At 35.0% G+C, this 24,455-nt stretch overlaps 1 protein-coding gene across 1 annotated transcript in view; it reads left to right on the top strand.

The window, feature by feature from the left end:
• Positions 1 to 3,061: 3,061 nt before the first annotated feature.
• The window catches only part of SEMA3D (semaphorin 3D), a gene marked incomplete at its 5' end in the record, with an annotated part of 86,507 nt that continues 65,113 nt past the window's right edge, over positions 3,062 to 24,455 (top strand). Inside the window, 4 exons of the mRNA XM_017895859.1 lie at positions 3,062 to 3,133; positions 11,862 to 11,981; positions 17,514 to 17,607; positions 20,239 to 20,367. Coding sequence (XP_017751348.1) covers positions 3,062 to 3,133; positions 11,862 to 11,981; positions 17,514 to 17,607; positions 20,239 to 20,367 — 415 coding nt within the window. The remainder of the gene's footprint in view (positions 3,134 to 11,861; positions 11,982 to 17,513; positions 17,608 to 20,238; positions 20,368 to 24,455) is intronic.

Raw genomic sequence — 24,455 nt, 5'->3', positions numbered from 1 at the left:
AACAGATTTTGTCCTTTGCAGAAACATGGATGGAGTTGGAAGCCATTATCCTTAGCTAACTAGCACAGGAACAGAAAGCCAAATACTTATAAAATGGACTTCTGTGTGTCCATGTGTTCTCTTCACTTATAAGTGGGAGTACACTGATAAGAATACATGGACACATAGAGGGGACCAACACACAGTGGGGCCTTTTGGAGGGTGGAGGGTGGAAGGTGGGAGAGAATCAGAAAAAATAACTAATGTGTACTAGGCTTAATACCTGGGTAAAGAAACTGTCTTTACAAGAAACCCCCATGTGGCAAGTTTACCTCTGTGACAAACCTGTACTTGTACCTCTGAACTTAAAATAAAGGTTACAAAGAAAGGGGGAAAAAAAAGAAAATATTCTAAAAAAAAAAAAAAAAATTCTAGGCACAAGATCTGCATCAATAAATATATTTTGAGTGCATTAAAAAGATTAAATCAATTGACAGGTTATGGATTAGTAGTCTGTGTACTATTTTCAGTCCAATGACATAAAGTTGTCCTTTGTAAAATCACTGTAATATTGAAGAACCAGCAAGTACAGCATTTCACTTTTGCAAGATGAAAAAGTTCTAGAGATTGGCTGCAGAACAATGTAAATATACTTAACATTACTGAATTCTACACCGAAAATTGTTAAAATGATAAATTTTTTGTTATGCGTTTTAACCAAAATTAAAATAATAATAAAATTGGACCATTGGAGGGGGGAAAAGTGAGAGGATACCCAGAGATCTCATAATCTCATATCTAAAGCAAAGACTCTGAAATCAAGATGCAATTTTTTTTTTTTTGGCAGAGTCTTGCTCTGTCGCCCAGGCTGGAGTGCAGTGGCACAATCTGCGCTCACTACAAGCTCCACCTCCCGGATTTACGCCATTCTCCTGCCTCAGCCTCCGGAGTAGCTGGGACTACAGGTGCCCGCCACCAGTTCCGGCTAATTTTTTTTGTATTTTTAGTAGAGATGGGGTTTCACCGTTTTAGCCAGGATGGTCTTGATCTCCTGACGTCGTGATCTGCCCGCCTCGGCCTCCCAAAGTGCTGGGATTACAGGCGTGAGCCACCACTCCCGGCCAATGCAATTTTAAAAGAGCACTAAGTCCACTATTTTTGCTAGCAATGATGAATAACAAAGGAACAACCAAAACAAAAATAACAAACAACATTGGAAGTAACTCTCCAGTTTGTGGCCAACTGCGGTGTTCCATCTGGATTATTAAGTTATGGCTTCACGATTCTGGGTTTACGACTAACCATTGTCCATTGGTCCATGCATAGCCCATTTTAATCTATTTACTAACTTACATTAATCTCTTGTTCTTAATTATGTATTAAACGCCTGAAAATGTACCGTCAAACACAAATGCTAGAATCTGATAAATAACCTGTTTCTTACCACCAAGTCATCCTTCCCCTCGTCTCCCATTTTGGCTGGCCATTTTTCTAAATGCACCCACCTATACACCTGAAATGTAACCATTTTATTTTAGTTGCTTTTAACTTTAATCTAAAGCAAGATCCTGCGGTTTTCAATTTGAGGACATATTCTTTTTTGACCTGAGTTGCTAATTTCCATTCATATTGCTTTTCATTGCTGTAGCTCATTGATATTTGACTGCTGGCTGCTATTTAAAGTTGTGTAATAGTAGAACTACAGTGATTCAAACCATTTCTGAATAAATAGCATTTTCTGGTCTTCATTATGCACCTTATCAAAGTTAGCTCATCACTTGTACCTCCTGCTGTCCCAACTACCTGCCTATATACATATCTGGATTGTAATTTGTGAGTCTTAAGATCTTCTCTAAGTAAACAATCTTGCTTCCATTTAAAATCTCAAAAATTTCATTGTATTTGTCCATTTTGAATGCTATTCTCTATTCTTTATTTGAGACATAAAACCCTAAAATTTCACCACAAAGATAATATCATATAAACATTGATGACTTCTAAATCTTTTGTTAATTCCAGGTTTAACAAGTCTCTTTCAGTGTATTCCCTCAGGATATTTTCTTTTTTTTCTCACCTATTAAAATATTTTCTGCTACCATTGGTAAGAAACATAATAAAATTCTGTCTGGAACTCCTGGAGCATATATTATAAGATTTTAGAGCTTGCTTTTCTTGTTCCTTCCTGCTTATAGCTTAACAGAGAGCATTTCTTTCTGTAAGCTAATGAAGTAACATAGCTGTTTAAACTTTATTTTTCAAAACTTTCTTACAGAATTCCTACAAAAACTTCCTGACAGAATTTAAAAGAAAGAAAGAAAAGGCTTGAACACAAGATTGTGAAGCATAATTAAAAGCTATCAACCAATGAGTTTGGAACACTTGAGTTATATAATGGTTGAGACCCCCCCAGTTCAGGAGTCAGATGGACGTTGAGTCAGATTGTGGCTCTGCCATAAGTGTTGTGGTCCTCAACATGTTATTTAAAGACTATGTGACTAAGTTTTCTGATCTCAAAATGGGAAGAATAAGTACAGCCATCTCAGAGGGTCATTGTGAAATTTAAATAAGATAATGCTTATAAAACATTTAGCTAAGTGTCAGATGCATCTGAGTTCCAAGCATGTTAAATATTGTCAACAAATTCACACTGGTCCTTGGCTTGAAGAAAGAACTTATGCTCTGACAGAGAGTTGTTTCTAACACTTCATGGCACATGTTTATGATGTACTGCTACTCTGAATAAACACAGAAAAACATGGTACATACAGCCTCTTATTTAGACAAATGCTCATGTGAAATTCTGTTGACACCATGATAAAGCTTGTGGACCTCTGAACATAATGTATCTACTGTTACATACATTAAATTAGAAACTAGAAGATTAACAAAAATGGATAGTACTAGACACTTTTCTTTTAGAAACTTTCAGAGTGGCTTTGGGAAATATTTAAATCTCAGATTTCCCACATTGACTCTAACAACATGCTTAATACTCATTCTTCAATTTCACACATCACTCTCTAATCAGAATTGCAGAGTGTTAGGGTGTTTCAGATATTCACATTGTAACATACTTTGAAATGTTTTGCAGATTTATTGGCCTGCTGCAAAGGAACGGGTGGAATTATGTAAATTAGCTGGGAAAGATGCCAATGTAAGTATGAAACTTTAACAATTATCTTTGTAAAACTTCTACTGATATGAGAGTAAATATTTATATTGGGCTTTATTGAATTAATGGTATTAGTGTATTATTTTTCAGACTAAACTAACATATTCCATGTGAATATTACTGTGGAATAAAATATCTCTACCTTAACGAAAGCCACGATATTATTTATAAAATTTAAGAAATCTAGAAACATTCTAATGTATTAATTCTAAATATTATTTTTGTCACAAAAAAAGATTAGAAACACATTAAAATATTCAAAAATAAACCATCCGAAAGATTGTAGTTGTAGGAATATGTATTTTTCATGTATGCACATGTATTTTGTAAGTGTACATAAAACCATCAGTTATTTTAGCATCACACAGAATTGATATGTAATTTCAATTGAGTTGAAATTAAAATATCTATAAGAATTCCTTTATGTAGTGACATGATGGAAAGAACAATAAGAATTAGTTAATAATGAATGACAGCATTCTGGCATAAGAACTAGTAATTACATAAGAACTAGTAATATGTAATAAAATTTACATATTAGTAATAATGATTATATAAAATAACTCATAAAAGACAACTAGAGGGTACTAATAGAAGCTTTTAGTTTAACCTGCCTTGAAAAGCAGAGAAAACCCTTAGACAAGTATGACTTTTCGTCTCCGGGATGGTCTTATCTACTTTGATTTCTGCACTGTCCAAGCTGTCCTGCATGCTACCTTTAATCGTGTTGCCTGATTTATCTCCAGCAATGAGGGCCATGACTCTGACTGGCTCCTCTCCTCATCCGAGTGCTTTGATTCAGGCCATATATTCTGTCTTCTGCCCTGACTTCTTGCATTATGATAATGGGGAGAATTGCTCTCTTTTTTTGGCAAAATAAATCACATTCAAGTTGTAACCCAAGATGACAACAGGTCGTAACCTGGGGCAGAAACATGGACATCTTGAGGCTTCTTTTGCACCATCCTTTAATCGTACCTCTAACCACAATAATGCAGGGGTATTAAGCTCAGTAATACCGTCATATTTAATAATAACAAATAGTGTTTGTTATATGAAAGGATGAATAAAGAATCCTCTGTCAACATGATAGAAATAAAACAATATGACACATAATGCCTAATGATGTGAGGAAAAGCTCAGACAGCTAATAATCTCAGACAACAGGTTAGTTCACTCATTTCTTACTCATTTATTCAAAAAATATTTTTAGAGATCCTAAATATGTATATGAAAATTCATATCATATCTGTCCTCATGCAGCTTTCAATCTAATGGGGGATACAGATATTGCTCAAATGATGACTTCTACATAGTAACTACAAAGCAAAATAATTGAAATGAAACAAAACAAACTTGTGGTGACCCCTGATTTTATATTCAGTTATTAACAGAATTAAATGTCATCCTTTCAGGCATATTTATATTAGCAGAAATATATCAGGGAGTGTTAACATAAAATGCAATGGGAAACAGTTTTTACATTTCAGCCACTAGAGATGAAAGAGATTAAACTATTCTGTAATTTATTCTTCTTCCTCCCATGGCTTTGGTATCTTCATCCAGTTCAATATTCCAACACCAAACAAGTACCCAGGTCTGCAAAAGCACCAATACTTTACTGAACACTCATAGAGAAAAAAATGCTTTGGTTATGAGAGTTTTTCAAATTATTTCATTTAATGGACAGTATAAGCATGGCATAACCACCATGAACATTTTTATATTTCTGTTTCACCAGTATTGAGTATACAATAAGGAGGCAAGAAGGAAAAGGATGTTTTCAATTGACTCCAATAAACTGGTTTTCCCATGGAGAAGATCAGGGATAAACAGTCAAGGTCAAACAGTCAGTGAAGGTTTAAATTCTGACAGTGCTCTCACTTGGGTATGTTCACTAATTCCAGTTACATAGTAACTTAATTGCCTCTCTTATTAAGTTAAAGCAAACGGAGATAAACTTTTCTGGAGGTGATATCCTTGACCATGTAGGATTCTGTATATAGAACATACTATTCCAATTCAGTCATAATTGTGAGCTAGCAACCACCTCTAACCTTTAAGTACATTTGCTGCTAACCCAGGATTAAAGATATGAGGAGCTTTTTGCTTTTGCTTTTGCTAAAGTCTGTAGTTTGCTGTTGAATCATGTAGTGATAATTTTAATTTTGCCTCATTTTAACTTGTTCCTTTAAAATAATGTTTCATTTTAGAGCTACTAATAATAGCTAACACTTTTGTAGCAGTTACCATGTTCAAGGAACTGTTTTCAATGCTTTACATTTATAACCTCATTTAATCCTTACGACAACACTATATGCTAGATTTTATTATTATTTTCTATTTTCTGGATGAGAAAACTAAAGCCAAAAATCTTAAATGGCTTGCCCAATATCATGCATCTGGTAAATGGTAAAGCCAGGGATTGAATCCAAAAGTCTTGCCCCAAGGTCTGTGCTCTTACATAACTTTATAAAATATACATATAAGATCCAAAAACTATATCCTTCAAATTATTTCTCTCCGTAATATCACCAGAACATAGATCCTCATTTTTAACAGCATTACATAGATTTTGGCCGACAGAAAACTGAGACAGCTCTGTGGTTTTATTGACATCTTTTATTATGTTTGGCATTACCCTCTCTCCTCCTTTCTCTCTAGTAATTTTTACCTACTTCCCAAGAGTGTGTTTAGGATTAACAAGTGTTTGGAAAGACTGTCCCTTTACACAAAGGTACTATATAACTGCAAAACAGTGAATTATTTACCCTAATGAAAGTTAGCTAATTGGGGTGTGGATAGTAGAAGATGAGGAAACAAAAGGGAACTATTCCACTTTGTTGAACATAGTGCCCAGTTTAATCCAAAGAAGGGTAGAGGTGACAGGAAGATATTTAGTAGTATTTTGCTTCTGTTTAGTGGAAAGTTATTCAAAAGAAAGTAACTAAAGAAATGTCTTTAGTCCTGACTATATAATTGTGGGTTCAACAGCTTACTCCAAGCAAAAGAAACCACAGGGTGAGGGTAGCCTTGGCTTTGTTTGTCAGTTTAACCACAGAGGGGCACAGCCTGTCCACACAGACATTACACAGAGTTAAAGCGTCTTCCGGAACTTCAGTTCTTTGATTATATCCACCCTCCTTCCTTGTCTCCCTCCTTCCCTCTCTCCCTTCTTTCCTTCCCTCCCTCCCTCCCTCCCTCCCTTGCTTCCTTTCTTCCTTCCTCTCCCTTTCTTTTTTTCTTCCTTTCTTTCTTTCAAGAAAGTCTAAAACTAAAATAGAACGTTCATTGTAGAAAGTTTGCAAATTATATACAAGCAAAAAAAGAAAAACAAATCATTTATAAATACCTCCCCACGAACACTGACCAGAGATAACTGGTGACATTTTGATGTTTTTCTATCTTATCTATTTACTATTTTTCAGTATGATATCATTGTATACATAATCACTTAAAACACTTATTTTTTTTACTTCACAGACTGCCATGAGCATTTTCCCATGTCATTAAATTCCTTTTTATAACACTACTTTTAATAGTTACACTGCATTTCTTTATGTATTATTTCATCAATCCCCTATTGTTAGAAGTTTGGTACATATCCAGTTTCACTATTGAAAATGACCCTGTACATGAAAAATTTTTATGTAAATATTATGAACATCTTTGATTATTGAGTAGACTTTTATTAGTTAAGAACATAAACATTTTTATAAACATGTTGCCAAATTGCCCTCCAGAAAGTTTATGCCACATATGCTTTAACCAGCATTATGTGATCAACGGAGGGTGTATTTACCTATTATACCATTGTTAATATTGGATACAACATACAATTAATGCTTAATACAAATGCACACGAATGAATAAAATATGTATATTCTTTGCCAATAAAAGAAAATTATTTTGCTGTTTTAGCTTGAATTGTTTTCATTACTCTAAACATCTTACATAGTTGTAAAATAAAATTTTTAAATAGCATATCCCTGTGGCCTGTATTTTTTTAAATTTTCCTGTTTGCCTTTTTTGTGCTATTTACAGATTTATAAAACATATATATATACACACACGTATATCTAGACATATATAATAACATAAATATATAGAGAGTGTACATAAAGTATAATGCCTTGTGTTCCAAGCATGAAAAACATATTCTTTATCATTTTATCAGTTATCTTATTTGATGTATAGACTTTATTTAAATAGTCATTTCTATCTTTTCTTTAAAATGTTTTCTTTTGCATTTTACTGTAACTGATTATTGCTCTGTAGAAATCTTCACTGTTAGATCTCCCATTTTAAGTATAAACGTGATATATGAGTTTTTCTATTTTTATTTTGAAGTGTTAACCATCTATTAAATAGTTTTTTTTTGTTGTTGTTTGTTTGTTTGTTTTAGACGGAGTCTCGCTCTGTCACCCAGGCTGGAGTACAGTGGCTCAACCTCAGCTCACTGCAACCTCTGTTGCCCGGGTTCAAGTGAGTCTCCTGCCTCAGCCTCCTGAGTAGCTGAGATTACAGGCACCTGCCACCACTCCCAGCTATTTTTTTTTTCTTTGTATTTTTGTATTTTTAGTAGAGAAAATTCACCATCTTAGCCAGACTGATCTTGAACTTCTGACCTTGTGATCCACCCGCCTCAGCCTCCCAAAGTGTTGGAATTACAGGCGTGAGCCACTGCTCCCGGCCCTATTTTAAAGATTTTAAGACCTAAACTGATATCTCTGCATCCTGGATCCTGTCTGAGAACTTCTAGACAAGCCTAACATGTAGCACAGAGACAGATATAGGTGAAAAGTCAAAAAATGTTTGATAACAATATTCTGCAACACACATTAAAAATAAAACCAGATAAGATTCCTAAATCATTAGTATCTTGTAATATTTAACATAAATAAATTAAAATTAGCTATTGTAAGTCAATTATCATAATAGATATAAAGCTGTTTTGGATTTTATTGGATACTTCGTACGTCTTGAGAATTACAAGTACTTCTATTTTTCTATTATCTTTCCAGGTATCTGGGGAGAAATTAAAATTCTAAGTGTTAATGCATAAACTAATATGCTTTTTGCTTTTTTTCTCTCCAAGTATGAATTCATCTTTATACTTGTCTATTTAGTTATTTATATATGTATGAATATGTCTGAGAGATAAAATATTGAAACATCTAATATTACTTAAGATAATTAAAAAGTTGATGTTTGCTTTGGTTCTTTCTCTCTTCTCCTCCTCTTCCCTTTTTCTTTCTCTCCCAGTGCGGGTAGGGTAGGGCCTATGGAAAGTCATGTAGGTAGGAGGAATAAAGGAAGGAAGGAGAAATTCAATACTTTTCCTAAGTTGAATATATTATTCCCTGGGTTGTTTGGTCACATTCAGTGATTGATTGACATTGTGGGCAATAGCTGACAAATTAGCTTTCAGGGAAAGTTACAAAGGCTGCTTCTCATAGTTGTCTTTCTTCATGCCTCACAGAATTACACTACCATTGATAGCCTTGCCGGTCACTAAGTGAATTAAACCAAGTTAATTATTGATCATGCTATTTAAACAAATCTTCGAAACTTTGTGTATAAGAATAAAACAATACAGGATTTCCGAGACTTAAAAAAGTGAAGTTATGAATTGAAAGGGAAGTCATTGTAAAGTTTTTTTTTGCAACAAGGATTGTTTGGCTTAAATGTCAACCTCAGCCAAAATTTAAAGTGGGAGACCTTATCTTTCACGATCTCTGTTCACAGGTTTCTTTTGCTGAGGCAGCCAAGGCCTTTCTATTGCCTCTAGGCTGCTGAGAGAACCATCCTCTCTCAACTTCCCTACAGAAAACTTAGAGCACAACCGACATTTTTGTAAACTGTGTCAGATAATTCAAGATTCACCCATACTTTTTTTATTATTATTATTCCATGTCAGCCCAATCAGACAGAAGGAGGAATTTCATAAATTAATCTGAGGTATGCCTTGTCAAGTCAGGAAACTGGCATATTAGGCTACTTTCTAGGACTAGCACCATTTTAATAAAGTACTCCTAGAAAAGTGAAAGGAAATGAAATACTTTAGATGTGATTCAGAATTTCTTTTTTAAATAATCACCAAAATTATATCCCCACTGTGTACAAAATGTTACCCTGGATCATATTTGTCTTTTTAAACAGTGCTGCGTCACTGGTGGCTTCTAATCTGTTTGACTCCATAATTTAAAATCTGGAAAGGGAGTTATATTTCTTTATCCAAATATTTATTTCAGAATCTTGCAAAATTACTTTCTAAATTCTAACTGAGCTTTTGAAAAAATGATGAACTAATTGGTGGTGAGTCAGTCCTCCCTCACTCCAGCCATATGATTTTACTGTTCCCTGCCCTGCATGCTCTCCACGATGCACTAAAGTCTTTGTGCAGGAAAAACAAAGGAATACAAGTCTTTTCAAAAAGCGAGCATGAGTGAGCAAATTAAAGGCTGGATTATAAAACTTCTTACTCTAGCCATGAGGTCATCAATAAAATTTACCTGGTGATCAAGTACATTTTCATACTTTTATCTTATCTTTTCTCATATTACTTTGTCTTCATTGTTTCTTCAAAACTATTAGTATTGACCTGCCACGGTGGCTCATGCGTCTAGGGGATTGCTTGAGGCCAGGAGTTCCAGACCAGACTAAGTAACAAAGCAAGACCCTATCTCTACAAAAAATTACAAAAATTATCCAGGAGTTGGTGACTTGCACCTGTAGTTCTAGCTACTCAAGAGGCTGAGGCTGGAGAATTGCTTGGGCCCAGGAAGCGGAGGCTGCAGTGAGCGGAGATCGTACCACTGTACTCCAGCAGCCTAAACAAACAAACAACAAACAAATATATGTATGTGTGTATGTGTGTGTGTGTGTATGTGTGTATATATACGTGTGTGTGTCTGTGTGTGTGTGTGTATATATATATGCCAGTTGAAACGTTGTAGCTCAAAATCAGGGTAAGGAATACACAAGTATTAAATTTATATTATTTCACTTAATCTACGTAACAGCCATAACAATCCTATCAGTAAGTCATTGTCTGACTTTTTAAAAATTTTTATTTCGGCCGGGCGCGGTGGCTCAAGCCTGTAATCCCAGCACTTTGGGAGGCCGAGATGGGCGGATCACGAGGTCAGGAGATCGAGACCATCCTGGCTAACACGGTGAAACCCCGTCTCTACTAAAAAATACAAAAAACTAGCCGGGCGAGGTGGCGGGCACCTGTAGACCCAGCTACTCGGAGGCTGAGGCAGGAGAATGGCGTGAACCCGGGAGGCGGAGCTTGCAGTGAGCTGAGAACCGGCCACTGCACTCCAGCCCGGGGGACAGAGCGAGACTCCGTCTCAAAAAAAAAAAAAAAAAAAAAAAAAAAAATTTATTTCATTCTAAGAAACACCCTACCAGTTAGGTTATCATCTATTGTTGGGGTTTGTTTGTTTTAATATATTCCTCCTAGGAACCCCAACAACAACAGTGGACCATTAGGTCTATGCCTGACTGGTGAGTAACCTATGGCCACTTGGGCAGAAATAAACTGAACTTTTTCTATGAAATCCAGTGGTTTATAATCAGATTACCAACTTCCTTAATAACCCAACACTTGCCTGTCTCCTGGGTAAAGTCAATCTAGAATAAAAGTGTACTCCAGCCCAGTGTTTGCTTAGGTGCCTTTGGATCTAAGAATCATGAAGCCATGATTAAGAAATTGCATCTAACAATTATGTAAAGATACAGTATCACTTGCAGGAGATAGATTGAAAATAATATATAATAACAAGAATAAATACTTTGAAAAAGAGAGAGTCAGTATTTACTGCTATCTGAAGCATATAAAATAATTAAGTTCTAAAGATAATGATGACATAAGGAAATATTTTTAGGCATAAGCTTATGCAAAACAAAAGAAACAAAATTTCTTCAAAATTTGACTTGGTGTAAAAAAAGTCCATGAGAAAAACAGGGATTATTGAAATTAACCAGAAATAATCTGATTCTTAAAGGCTCTGAAACATCGGAAAATAAATGGCAAAAAGTGGTAGGGCATCTGGTCAATAAGAATAGAATACATAGGTAGAGATGTACGTTTGTGTTCAGTGTTTTGTTCAGTGTAGCTGAGACAGATGACATTGCACACAGTAGTAGCTATATAGTATAAATTATGTGGTAACAACAGATCGTGATAGATTTTGTGTTCTATGTATTTCTTGTAGAAAGTAAGGATACCAGGTGAGGTGGTTGGTGCCTGTAGTCCTAGCTACTTGGGAGGCTGAGTAAGGAGGATCTCTTGAGCCTAGGAGTTTGAGGCCAGTCTGGACAACATAGAGAGGTCTCATCTCTAAAAAAATAAAAAAGAGAAAATTTTAAATATGGAGGTCTAATTCATATTCTGTTTATATCCGTTTTGTAGGCCTCACTGAGTATCACTTTAGAGGCTTGCATTCTAATTAACCCTAATTCTGTTTAGTTCAATGGTTTTATAACTTCGAAAATCTAAAAAGCTACTCCTTTATGCTATCTATGGTTTCTATATTTGTCTGGCCTCCTGGGCTACAACAGATGTCTAGAATGTCTCATAAATCTTTTTCATTTGTGCTCTTATTTTGAAGGCTAATCTACTTGGAAAACAGGTGGCATAAATGATAATATTTCAAAACCTGAACTGTGTGTTAATGCTTTTAATTTTTATGCCCAATAGACAGAATGTGCAAATTTCATCAGAGTACTTCAGCCATATAACAAAACTCACATATATGTGTGTGGAACTGGAGCATTTCATCCAATATGTGGATATATTGATCTTGGAGTCTACAAGGAGGTAAATAATGAAAAAGCATGAAAAGCATACTTTATTGTAATACGTTGTTACTTAATTCCTATGACATAAAAGAGGCAGATTTGAATATAAAAACTGAAACATATATGGCCAGGCATGGAGGTGCATGCGTGTAATCCCAAAACTCAGGAGGATGAAGTCAGAGGGTCCCTTGAGCCAAGAAATTAAAATCCATCCTAAGCAGCATAGTAAGATACTATTTTAAAACAAAACAAAAAATGAACAGTTTATGAACAATATAGTAACTCATGTTCTTAGCCATTCTATGGACTGTTGTTTTCACCATATACTTGATCTACCTAATAAAATGTTTTCTATTAAAAGTGGTTTTAGCAGGATGATCAAAATTAATAGTGTAAAATGTTAAAAGCATTTGTTTTTTATGGGCTCCATGTACATCTTTATTTTCTCTTGACTTTCCTTTTAACTAGATATATATAGAATGTTGCTGTTGGTAAAATTCATTTCCCATAAGATCTTGTAGTGGAATTGCATTACATAAATAATTTCATTTTCCCATCTAATAAAGTTGACCTGTTATGTATAATAGTGGACACTAAGTAAATAATATTTTAATAATTTTGCTAAAATTTTATAGTCATTGGCACAATGAATTTATTGTTTCAGCTGGACCAAATTGGCATAATGAAAATAAAGGATGTATTAATTAGGAGTAATGTATTCCAGATATCAATTAGCATTTTAATAAGTGAGAAACATGCATATTTTTGCAATTAAATTATTTACTAATAATTTAGTTTACTGTCCTTGTGTTATGGACTTCATGCAATCCACTTTACATGGATTATTGCTTTGGAATTTCACAACACTATTAATAAAGCCAGTGTCATTATAATTACCAATTTACAGGTTAGTAAAAATTAAGTTTCAATGGAATAAATAATATGCTAAATCACCCAACTAATAAATGGTCTTACAACAAATTGAATCAAGGCAGTGTAACTCTAGAGCAAGCATGAGCAACTGAGCTTTAGGATAAGTGCTCCCACTTGTTTCTTGGTGATGTGCAATGTCATCCTCATGTTTATGTAAGTACAGTCATGTGCATCATAACAAAGTTTCCATCAGCAACAGGCTGCATATAATACGGTAGTCCCATGAGATTATATTACCCTGTTTCTACTGTATCTTTTCTATGTTTACATATATTTACATACACAAATGCTTACCATTGTCTTACGGTTGCCTGTAGTATTCAACAGTAACGAGCTGTACGTTTGTAATCTAGGAGCCGTAGGCTATACCATATAGCCTAGGTGTGCAGTAGGCTATACTATCTAGGTTTGTGTAAGTGCACTCTGTGGTGTTCACACAACGATGACATTGCATAACGATGTACTTCTCAGAACATACCCTGTCTTTAAGTGATGCATGACTGTACTTTTTGTGAGTAACCACACATATTTGCAGGATCATTGGCTGTGTTTTTGAAAGTAAAGTCTGGGCTTATGGAAAAGGTTTCTTTACATTGACTTAACTGATTCACACAGAAATCAAACCCACAACTGTGGATGGATAGATTTTGCTCTCTAACCAACTTGTCTAACCAGCCCAAACTCAACTGTTTGAAAATAAAGCAACCCTGACAGTTAAATTTCTGAACCACTAGGAGACTAGGAAACTTGAATCCATCATTCTTTGTTGGTGGTGTAATGCCTTCTTGTCTAGCTCTGATGCAGGGTAATATATAACGTTAGCTCGTAGCATAGGGTGTAATTATGTGATATAGCCCCACAGCTTGAATGTGTTTTGAGGCCTAAGGATAAAGGCCAAACTCATAACCTGCTGAGGGGCGCAAATAGTGTTCTATAGCTTCTTAAAAGTCACAAATGCTGGCCGGACACAGTGCCTCACACTTTGGGAGGCCGAGGTAGGCAGATCACCAGAGGTCAGGAGTTCGAGACCAGCCTGGCCAACATGGTGAAACACCGTCTCTACTAATAATACAAATGTAGCCGAGTGTGGTGGCACATGCCTGTAATCCCAGCTACTCTAAAGGCTGAGGCAAGAAAATTGTTTGAACTCGGGAGGCAGAGGTTACGGTGAGCCAAGATTGTACCACTGCACTCCAACCTGGGTGACAGAGCAAGACTCTGTCTCCAAAAAAAAATAAATAAATAAATAAATAAATAAATAAAATAAAAAAATAAAAAAAAAAAAACAGTCACAAGTGCTGAAAGGGAATTTAGATTTTAGATGGAGCTAATTAGTAGCTAATTAGCAGCTTGGGACTGTCAAGAAGCTCTGGGGCAGTCAAATTTACAAGTTTCATGAATAAGAGAATTATGAGTAAACAGGGGCATTGAACCTTGAGTTTTCAGCTGGTCTGGCATACAGGTAATTTGGCAGCCCTGCTTGAAAATTGTTAACTTTTTAAATGAATCATTAGTCCCAAGAAATCATTGTACTTCTAGAGGGAGTTTAGAAGGACCTTCCATTTTCAAATAAATAAGGCTCCTCCTAAGGTGGCTGGGAAGAGGGAACAGCAATACACAAAAGGAGCAGAAGAAGGTATACTTCAGGGACTGCTATGCAGTGTGGCTGGGGCAATGGGAAGAAACAGGGAAAAGCTAAGATGAATCCCAGATTTCTGACTTTGCCAGTGAGTTGAAGAGTGGTGTTATTTATTGAGGTGAGAGTAGTAGCAAGTTTGAGGGAAATATGGTGAGTTAGTTTTGCACATTCTGTGTTTGAGGCATGTTCAGAAGGTCATGCCAAGTGGCCAACTGGAGCTGGAATTTAGGAAGGAAGTCAGTGCTGCTGTCAACAACTTCTAATAGTAAGTTGAGGACAGACGGCCAGAGTTTGAAATATGGTTCCAGTCATTTACTAACTCCATTGCTGTATGCATACTCTATAAACTTTCTATGCTTCTGCTTATTCAGTAAAATAATGATAATACTAACTATTTCACAGAATTATTTTCAGAATAAAAATGAGAAAATGATTGCATACTATTTGGCATAGCACTTGCTTCATTCTACTCACTTAACATTCATCCATTTCTAGGTAACAGAAACACAGAAAGCTAAAGAGGCGTGGATATACACAATATGTATATTTTACGTATTTCTATAAAATAATATTTGTATCCCACAGTGCTGGGAAACCTTGAAAGCTGTTTAATACTTGGCTTGGTATTGTTTCCTCTGGGACCTCCCCTCTGCTGCTGCAGATCTTATCTTTAAATTGCCGTGATATTGACAATAATGTTGCTTAGCTGTTGTGATCATTAAATGTTTTCTTACTATCATTCCTACCTACTTGTATCATCTTTACTTCTCTGCCCATATTTCCACCTGTGTAGCTCAGACAGGTGCTTTTTGCATAATTAATCAAGAAAAAGGAACTTCATAGAAGCAATCTTATAAAGTTGAAGTCTCAAAATATAGAGTGCCACTAATTCAGTCAGCTTATTTCAGGAAGCACATGGAATCATCCATTTTTTTTATATTGTTTTCTTGTATGTGTCCTTGACTGGCTCAAGGAAACTTGCTTTCTTGCTATCTTCTATTTCCAGTAGATATTGTCCTCAGCTTCCACAAATGTCAATATAATGGGCTTCCATGAATCATTTAATCTAATACTGTATTCAAAAACAGAAGTCTATACAATTGTAAGAGTTTATCTGGTACCTTGGATCCACTGTTACATTTTCCCAGATATATTTTTTTTTCTTTAATACTTCCTTCCTTTCTCTTTCCCTCAGTTCCTCCCTCCCCCGCCTCCCTTCCTTTTTTTTCAGCTTTTTACTATAATTTTCTGGGGCATCAGGATTCAGTTCACTTTTCTCTTTACAATATCTCATTACAGACTTTTGAGTCAGTAAATCTATTTGATCTGTGGAGAATAATGTACCCTTAATGATATTTAAATATGCTTCCGAGTCACCATATACAATTGTTTTCCCCTGGCATATCTCTGACCCCATCTGCAGTTGGGAAGCATGCCCTAAATGTGTTCTCATTAAACTTTTTTTCATAGCTCAGTTCCACTATTACAACTTTTCATTAGTTGGCCTATTCTAACAAAACATACTTGGATTTGATCACATTGTGGTCACAGTGAGTCTACAAATTAACTTCAACACATTTTTAAATTTATGAGTTTGAAATTCTGAGACTAGATTAGTTAAGAGGATAAATTTTGGAGAGAGTCATTAATTCAACCTCCGCTTTGCCTCTTACTAGCTATGTGAGAGAATAAGGTCAGTAACCCTTTCTATCCTCAATGCGATATTTGCAAGTCTGGAATTATTAAAGTATTACCAACTACATTATTAGGCTGGTGGTGAGAATTCAATGAGATAAAGGGCATAAAGTTGCTGGCATTAGATTAGTACCTATTTAAGTACCATTATTATTTGTATTAAAGTGTTTACTTAAAATTGTGATCCATAAATTGTTAACCAGGCTATTTAAATTGCTATTAGTATTTAGTATATTTTTTTAATTAGGCAATAGTTACTATTGGTCTTGTTCAAAAGAAAAACAAAGATCTGAGGTGCAACATAACACATAATTTTCTCTGTCTCTTTTGCTTTGTTGCTTGTGTTCTACATAAGTTGTACTGAATGGTCCTTTTTTATTACATGTGTGCTCTGATATAACCTAATAGATACGTCACCTAGACAGAATGTCTGAAGTGCAGGATTTCTGTAACTAGTGCGTGCACAGAGTGAGTCATCATCCTTTCTGCTGGATGGTAGTGCTCTCATTGTTATGAAACACTCAATCTCATGGGGCCATATTCATTATACATTCATATTTTTTCTTGGAAAGTTCAACTTAAGATGTTATTTATTTTCCCAAATACTAAAAGTCTGCCAATGTCATTCTGTCTGTGGCCACTATTATAAAAATAGATGTTTCAGCCAAAGTAACTATGTGGTTTAATGTGTACAGTGTTTTCGTAATAGTGAAATACTACAACAGGATTTTTCTTTTTTTACCCAGATGTGTCAACAACTTGAAAATGAACTGTCCGCCTTAGAACACTTTTATGTTACTATAATTTTAAAAACTATTACAAGGTTTAAGTCATTTGACATAGTTGAAGATGCTTAGTTATATAAATCATAATCATTATCCTGAAAGTATGATTATTATAGCAAATCTATTTCTTAAAAGATGAAGTTGGTTTTATTAGGCTTAATAAGTTAGTCATGAAGCTCAAGAAATGTGTGTTCTTAGTGGTGATTTTGATATTGATAATGGTGGAGACTAAATGTACTGATGAGTACATTACTATTTGCATTTGAAAAACTCACTCAGTATTATCATTGCCACGTTGGGCAAAGGGAGACCAAAACATGGTTATTAAGTCTTGCCAGATATGTTTGCTAAAAAGTTAAGGAGTCCAGCATGATGCACATGCTGTATACTCAATTAGTTTTATCAAATTCATGAGTTAGAATTCAGTTTGTATCTCCCACATTCTTACTGTTTGTAATAGTTTTAAAAAGTTCACTGATATTAATATTTCTCATAACAGGATGTTATATTCAAACTAGACACACATAATTTGGAGTCTGGCAGACTGAAATGTCCTTTCGATCCTCAGCAGCCTTTTGCTTCAGTAATGACAGGTAAGATCAATGACAGGCAGTTCTTATCCTTAAATGGTTTTCTAAGAGTTATTTGTTGACTGAACCACATTTTCCTATTGAGTTAAAGTAATTTTTGACTAATCTTCCACCAGCGATTTGTTTCCATTATTTTAGTGCCAGATTTGTCTGTACTGAGCATCCTTCTCAGTAAAGGAAGGCCACAGCAATCCATGGTGTCTGCACAGTTACTTTTTAAATGAACTTCTGATTGAATTTTTATAATGTAAAAGAACACACAATTAAGTGTTCTATATTTTATATTTAGATGTCTGGGGATTTTCTTATGTTGTAATATCTCCCTATCTGACTTAGTATGGAAATTAAATTTAGCAATTCCCTATGTGGGTAAATTAAATCAAATTAATCAAGCTATAGAATACAGATAATAGAATGTTACAACATCTTCCTTTGCAATTTCACTGTAACCTGATTATATCAGTGGAAACATGAAATTTCTGCTAGCGTAGCTAGTCTTCTCTCACTTTGTATACATCTTAAATTCTCTTATGAGATAGCTATCTTGTTCAAAGAAGCAGTGCTGTGTGGTCTGAAGTCTGTTCCAAGGAATGTCGACAAGACTTCTGAATTTCAACCATTATAAGGACTCCTTTTGTCTTGGTTTGGTTCATGACTTTAGTCTCTTTCTATTTAACTTGTCTGTCAAATGTTTGAATAGACGATAAGATTGAAGCACCATGACATTTTAATTTTCACTTAGTGAAAACTAGTGATTTTGCTTTGAAGTGACAACATGTGTGTATTTGTGTTTTTTGAAAATTATGTGACTAATGGTCAGTCATTATTCTCAGAAAATGAGATACATGGTTTGTGATTCTGATTTGTGAAGTGGAGTTGGCACACTCTTAATAAAAAGCAAAACAAAACAATAGATTGTTGGCAGTCGTTACACCCCTTATGAATCTCCAAGTAATTTTAGGTACAAGAAAGAAGTTTGAAAGCCTGGATATTCAGATCTAATTTTATGTTGAAATATATTTTCCTAACAAAACATTCAAATACTTGCAATTTTATAGTTTTCAAAGTGACAGTTCGCTTCGTTTACCAAACTTTTTAATAATGTCTTTGTTATTATTATTTTATTATTTTTAAAAAATATGCCCACAATGAAATATTGCCATTTACCTGATACATCGTAGGGAAATACTGTAAGAGGATGGAAGCAGTACCTAATCTACGTGTACTTTACATAACTGGAGTTCTCTCTCTCTCTCTCTCTCTCTCTGTGTGTGTGTGTGTGTGTGTGTGTGTTTCTTTAGAAGTTAGCTATCTCATTCTTAAGGTTGAATTATCTCTGATCGTTCACTGAAATCTCATTTAGATGGATATAAACAGGGGCTATAGAAAGTATCTTCATGCCTTCTTATACAAGGCAGAATTTTAAAGATATGTTTCTGAGCAAAAATAAATTTCAGTGACAACACAATGTATTTGTTCTCATATTTAGGCATTCATAAAATCTAAATGCTTTGTAGGGATTAGCCATTTTTTACATTGTGGTATTAAATGTAAAGCCAAGTGGTTGACTAACAAGTTTCTTGAAATAGTAAAGGTTTACCTCTCAAAGAGACAACATATTCTCCTGCAGGGACAGCCTTCTTCCTGCCACTCCACCCCACCCCTACCCAACACCCTGACTAACATTAGGGCACATGGATCCCTACTCCCTTCTTCTCCTTCCCTTATGTTTTTCTCACTCCCCTTCCTTCCATCTTCTTCCTCTCTCTAACTTGCCTTTTCTCTTTTCTCTTTGTCCTCCCCTTCTCCTGCCTCTACTTTTCCCCCTCTTCCTCTTACTTCCCTTCTTCCTCCTTCTCACTATCCCTTCTCCTCCTTTTCCTTCTCTTTTCTTCTTCGTTCTTCTCTCCTTTCTGTCTCTTTTTCTCCTTGACATTCCCTTTCTCTCTTTTCTTTCTTTCTGTCTCTGGTGAAACAGAACATGCATTTTACACAAATAACAGAACAAAGAAGTTTGGTATGCAGTAATGGCAACATCTTTCCCCTTTCAAGAATTCCTGTTTATCAGAACTATTAGAGACATGATTAGCTACAAAGAATGCAACATGTTACAATTACCAAGAATGACTTCAGTGCTGAAAGCTCCCTTTCAACAGAGGTTAGGCAAAGAAAATTTGTGGTCATTGAGGTTGTGTCAGTTAAGTAAATACTAATTACACAATCCATTCCTCATTATGGCATTTAGCTTTTCATATTTTTTGTGTCTTATTCTAAAGAGGAACTCTTAATTATGATATTTGTTTGAATTATTTGTGGGGAGAGGAGAAAGAGGAATCGCTTATTATTATTTATGGAAAAGGGAAGCTGATGCATGTGCAATTATTAATTCAGAAGAATTTGGCCTGTTTTATATTCAAGTATTCAGCATCAGCTTACCAAAGTAAACTGAGTTATCCTTTCTTCAACTGAGATAAATTTTCAAAATCTGAATGTGAAATTTATGAAACAATACATTCTGATATTCTGATATTAAACAACAAACATCTTTGGTGTCATGCTGTAAAATTTGTATATGTTAAATAGCATCTACTGCTGTACTCTTAAAAGCTCTGTGTACTTTTTTCTCCCTCTCAGATGAGTACCTCTACTCTGGAACAGCTTCTGATTTCCTTGGCAAAGATACTGCATTCACCCGATCCCTTGGGCCTACTCATGACTACCACTACATCAGAACTGACATTTCAGAGCACTACTGGCTCAATGGTTAGTGATTTTTTTGTTGTTCCCTTTTGATTGTCTTGCCTTTGGTTTAAGATAGATAAGAAGTGCATTATTATTCATTCAAATGTATTTTGGAATAATTGATTTAGCTCAACATTATAAAATACATTTGAAATAATTCCTCACTAAGAAAATCTCCAAACCCTTTTGTTTATATAGTAATACATCATATTTATTGAGTGTGTGCTATTCCTCAACACTCTTCTATGCTCTAATTAATATTTTACATATTTACAATGACATCTGGGATGTATCATTATTTTATTCTTTAATATGCATAAACTATTATGCTATAAAAATACTGAAGTACGGAGAAGTAATTTGGTCAAGGTCTTACAACTTGTCAGATGCAGAGTGAGAATTCAAGCAGGCAATCTTACTCTTGCAGTCTTTGTAAAGACCAAGGCATGTACTGTCTGTTAGCCCAATGAACTGGGGTTGGATTATAATGGTAACTTCTGTTGCTTAAAAATAATATACATTTGGGTTAAGACACTTCTCTTCAAAATTTTAAGCATATTAATACTGACATAATTTTGTCTGATTACCATTTTATTTAAGAATCATACAATATTTTGAGTTTAAAATTTTTAAAAAAACATAAGAATCTTATAAGTGAATTTATTTAATTAATACAAGGAACACTACAAGGCATCCAACTCCACCCCACTCCCCACTACCGCCTTACAACAGATCAAATTTTATCATGATTCTCTAACATATGACTTTATTCCATTGCGTGGCAGAATGACTTAATACTATAATTTAAGCAGGCGGGCATTTTTCATTCCCATAATAAATATTGGACCTTAGTGAAGGAGGCCAGGGTAGAGATTTCCTAGGGGCTATCTCTCTATCTCTCAGTGCCTTTTAAGCAGTGACAACATAAACAAAAGGAAAAATACTTTGAAAACATTTCTTTAGTCAAAAACTCCAGATCTATTTGTTTATACAACAATGTGTTTCTCATCAGCCAAAAATGTACCCTTAATAGATAGTCTTAAAAGGGAAAACAAATATAGAATATCCAGGACTATGTGATTACCCATTAATTTCTTAACACACATGAAAAGCAAAGCTATCTTTTTGTGCATTTTCAGATATTTGTGAAATTATTTGGTTTGAGAGTAAGTTCTTAGATGTCACCTATAGAATAGCTTAGATACCTATTTGAGTAAAAAGATATTTTATGGCTTAAAATGAAGTATAAGATTGTATCTCTGTCTTGGAATGACAAATATCACGTTTTTCCTCCTCTAAAAAACGATAGTATTTTTTCCATAACTGTAAGATATTCATTAATAAGTTGGCAACATTGTCAATACAATAAATGTAGGAAATATGCATTCAAATATTATTTGCCTAGATATGCTATTTTTAGTGCTCTATGAAGAAGATTAGAGATTAGGAAGCCTTTGAATTGGTTTAACAATTTCCTTAATAAATAACTTCTGAGACCCTGTTGCCTACTGGGTGCTACTCTACCCCTGTGGCCTGCATAGATAGATAGGGGAGGGTCACTGACCTCACAGATGATGAATGCCTTGCTCAGCCTGAAGCATAAAGCGAGAGTGGGAGACAAGGCTACAAAGCTGTAAATATTATCTTGAAACCATGATGGCTTACTTTTTAATCAAGGAGTCAGAACTTTGTTTTTCTAAAGGCAATGTACAAAAACAATAGCATGTTTTTTAATAGTATGAATGGAAGACTAAAGAAGGACGAGGACAGAGAGACAAGAGGCCATTGCATGAAAATAGGGAAATGAGAAAGGGACAGCAACAAAGGTAGTGGAAGTGGGGATGGGCATGAGAATATACTGCAAAGAATATTTGAAAGAGAATACACTGGATTGTAAATAGAAGAATCCAAGGACATAAGGCAGAGCTCAAGAGATTTGGATGCTGGGAAAATTCGCAATTAAAGAAGCCAGTAGAATGGAGGAAATTGAAGGTAGGAGAAAAGACAGATGGTACAGGAAGTCTCAATTGACCGAATTCAAGTAAATAATTATGATGCAGAAAAACTGACTTTTATGATCCTAGGAGATTCAAGGCAGACTGCTTAGCAGTTCAAAGCCAGGGTGATCATATGACCTACTTTGCCCAGGACATTTTCAGTTTGCTTCTGTTCTTTTACTCTTAAAAGTGTCCCAGTTTAGATCAAAATTACAGCTTTGTTTCTGTGGAACTTATTTATTTGTGCTTAATTCCTGAGTGGTGACTTTGATCAAACTTTAATGTCCATTCAAATTATTTGTGTGTAAATATGGAATCTATTAACAATAGAATCTATTTACAGGGTGTTATAAGGATTAAATTAAATCATATCGGGAAGTCTATTAGAAGATAATTTTAAGAGCTGAATTAATGTCAATATCATCATGATCATTATTATGCCTGAAGGTAGCAGTGGGAGGTAGAAGTGGGGCTAAAACCTGAATGCCATGTGAGTCTCCACCATCTCGTTAGCGTTTTGTATTATTGACCGCCTTTTCATTCTCTCCCTCTACACCTCATAATTCTGTGAGCTCATCCATCCGAATAGTTTCCACTGTTTCCTGTGTTCCAGTATTTCCTAAAATTGTATTTCCAACCTTTTCCTGTAACTAAGTGGCCTTAAAAATAATTTATTTGGATGACTTCCATTTTCATTCTAGATTAAAAGAAAAAAGATTATTGTTTTATATAAAAATCAAGATATGTAAGCCTTAGTTTTGACTGTGCTGTTAAATTGCTTTAAGGTTTTACAAGTGGTTTAATGACCCTTTGTTTTAATTGGATCTAAAGTCTAAAATCTTGTGAGTGTTATAGATCTTGTTTCTTCTTTCAAATCTGTCCTCCAATATCCATTTCCTAATTTTTATCTATTTTAACTTTCTTAACTTCATCCACCCAGTTACCTTGGAGTTATCTTTGATTCCTTCCTCTTCTTCCTCTCCTTTATCTAATCTATCACTAAGAGCTTTTACTTCCTTGAAAATATCTACTGACCTTGTTCTTTCTATGGTTACCATTTTCCTATAGGGCTTCATTACTTCATCTCTGGTTTATTGCCACCATTTTATTGTTTACCAACTGCTCTCCCCATCTCTCATCTCTTCCCATTCAAATTTATTTTATATAATATCCATGCTAGTCCTATCTTTGGCACTTTTAAAGTGCTATTTTATTTTACTGTTATAATCCTGAGAGAATTACTATTTGCACTTTACATTTGGTTATATATTAGATGTCAGATAATAGTTCATAGTTAAACAGCAAGTAGAGGTGAGACTGAAGCTCGAATATGTGTATCTAGCCCCCTACATTGTATCATTTCCATTGTATGATACAGTTCATCAGCTCAAAATCCACTCTTTTGATGGCATATCCCCTGCTCTTTGCAGCCTCACTACAAACTGGGCCATATGTACATGCCATGTAGGGCAACAGCAAACCAAGGATGTGGGTCTGGTAGCAGGAATTAGGACAGATAGAGAAAATGGAGTTCAGCAAGCAATGAGGGGGACCTAGCCAGTCTGGCGGGAGCCAGGGAAAGCAGGGAAAGTGCAAGCAGCTAGTCAGATGTTTGCTGAGGGAAAGGCAGGCCAGAGCTAGAAGAGCACAATGCTTCAGGAGACTCAGTCATTCAGGAGTTTCCCAGTCCACAGAAACTAGGGCAGAGTAAGGGCAGAAATTATAGAAATGATGATATTCTTATAATGAAGAGGGATCTGATGGACTAAGACAAAATATTGGCTTGCTAAGAGGACATTTCTGTCCTTTATGAGAAATGGCCATTTTCCAGATACAGTCAGCCTATGGTCCAAAGTCAATGGGGTCATCTGTCTGGAGTCAGGAGTGGGAGGGGAGAGAATACAGATGAAGTGTGACAACTGAATATTTAACTGTTAAGATGCAGTTTCTAAAGAATTATCATTTTTAATACGATGCTACATGAATCTTTTATAAATCCATTTTTATCACTGAAGCACTTAGGGAGTTTAAAATTCTTGATACATGTGTGCATGCCATATTGTGTTCTGTGCCCCACTTGGCATTAACCAGAGTGAGATCAGCTAACCACTT

The sequence above is a fragment of the Rhinopithecus bieti genome, unplaced genomic scaffold (genome assembly GCF_001698545.2).
Source record: "Rhinopithecus bieti isolate Rb0 unplaced genomic scaffold, ASM169854v2 scaffold_27206, whole genome shotgun sequence".
NCBI classification, from domain to species: domain Eukaryota; kingdom Metazoa; phylum Chordata; class Mammalia; order Primates; family Cercopithecidae; genus Rhinopithecus; species Rhinopithecus bieti.
Note: the sequence above shows the minus strand (reverse complement) of the source record. Positions and strands in the feature narration are given on the sequence as shown.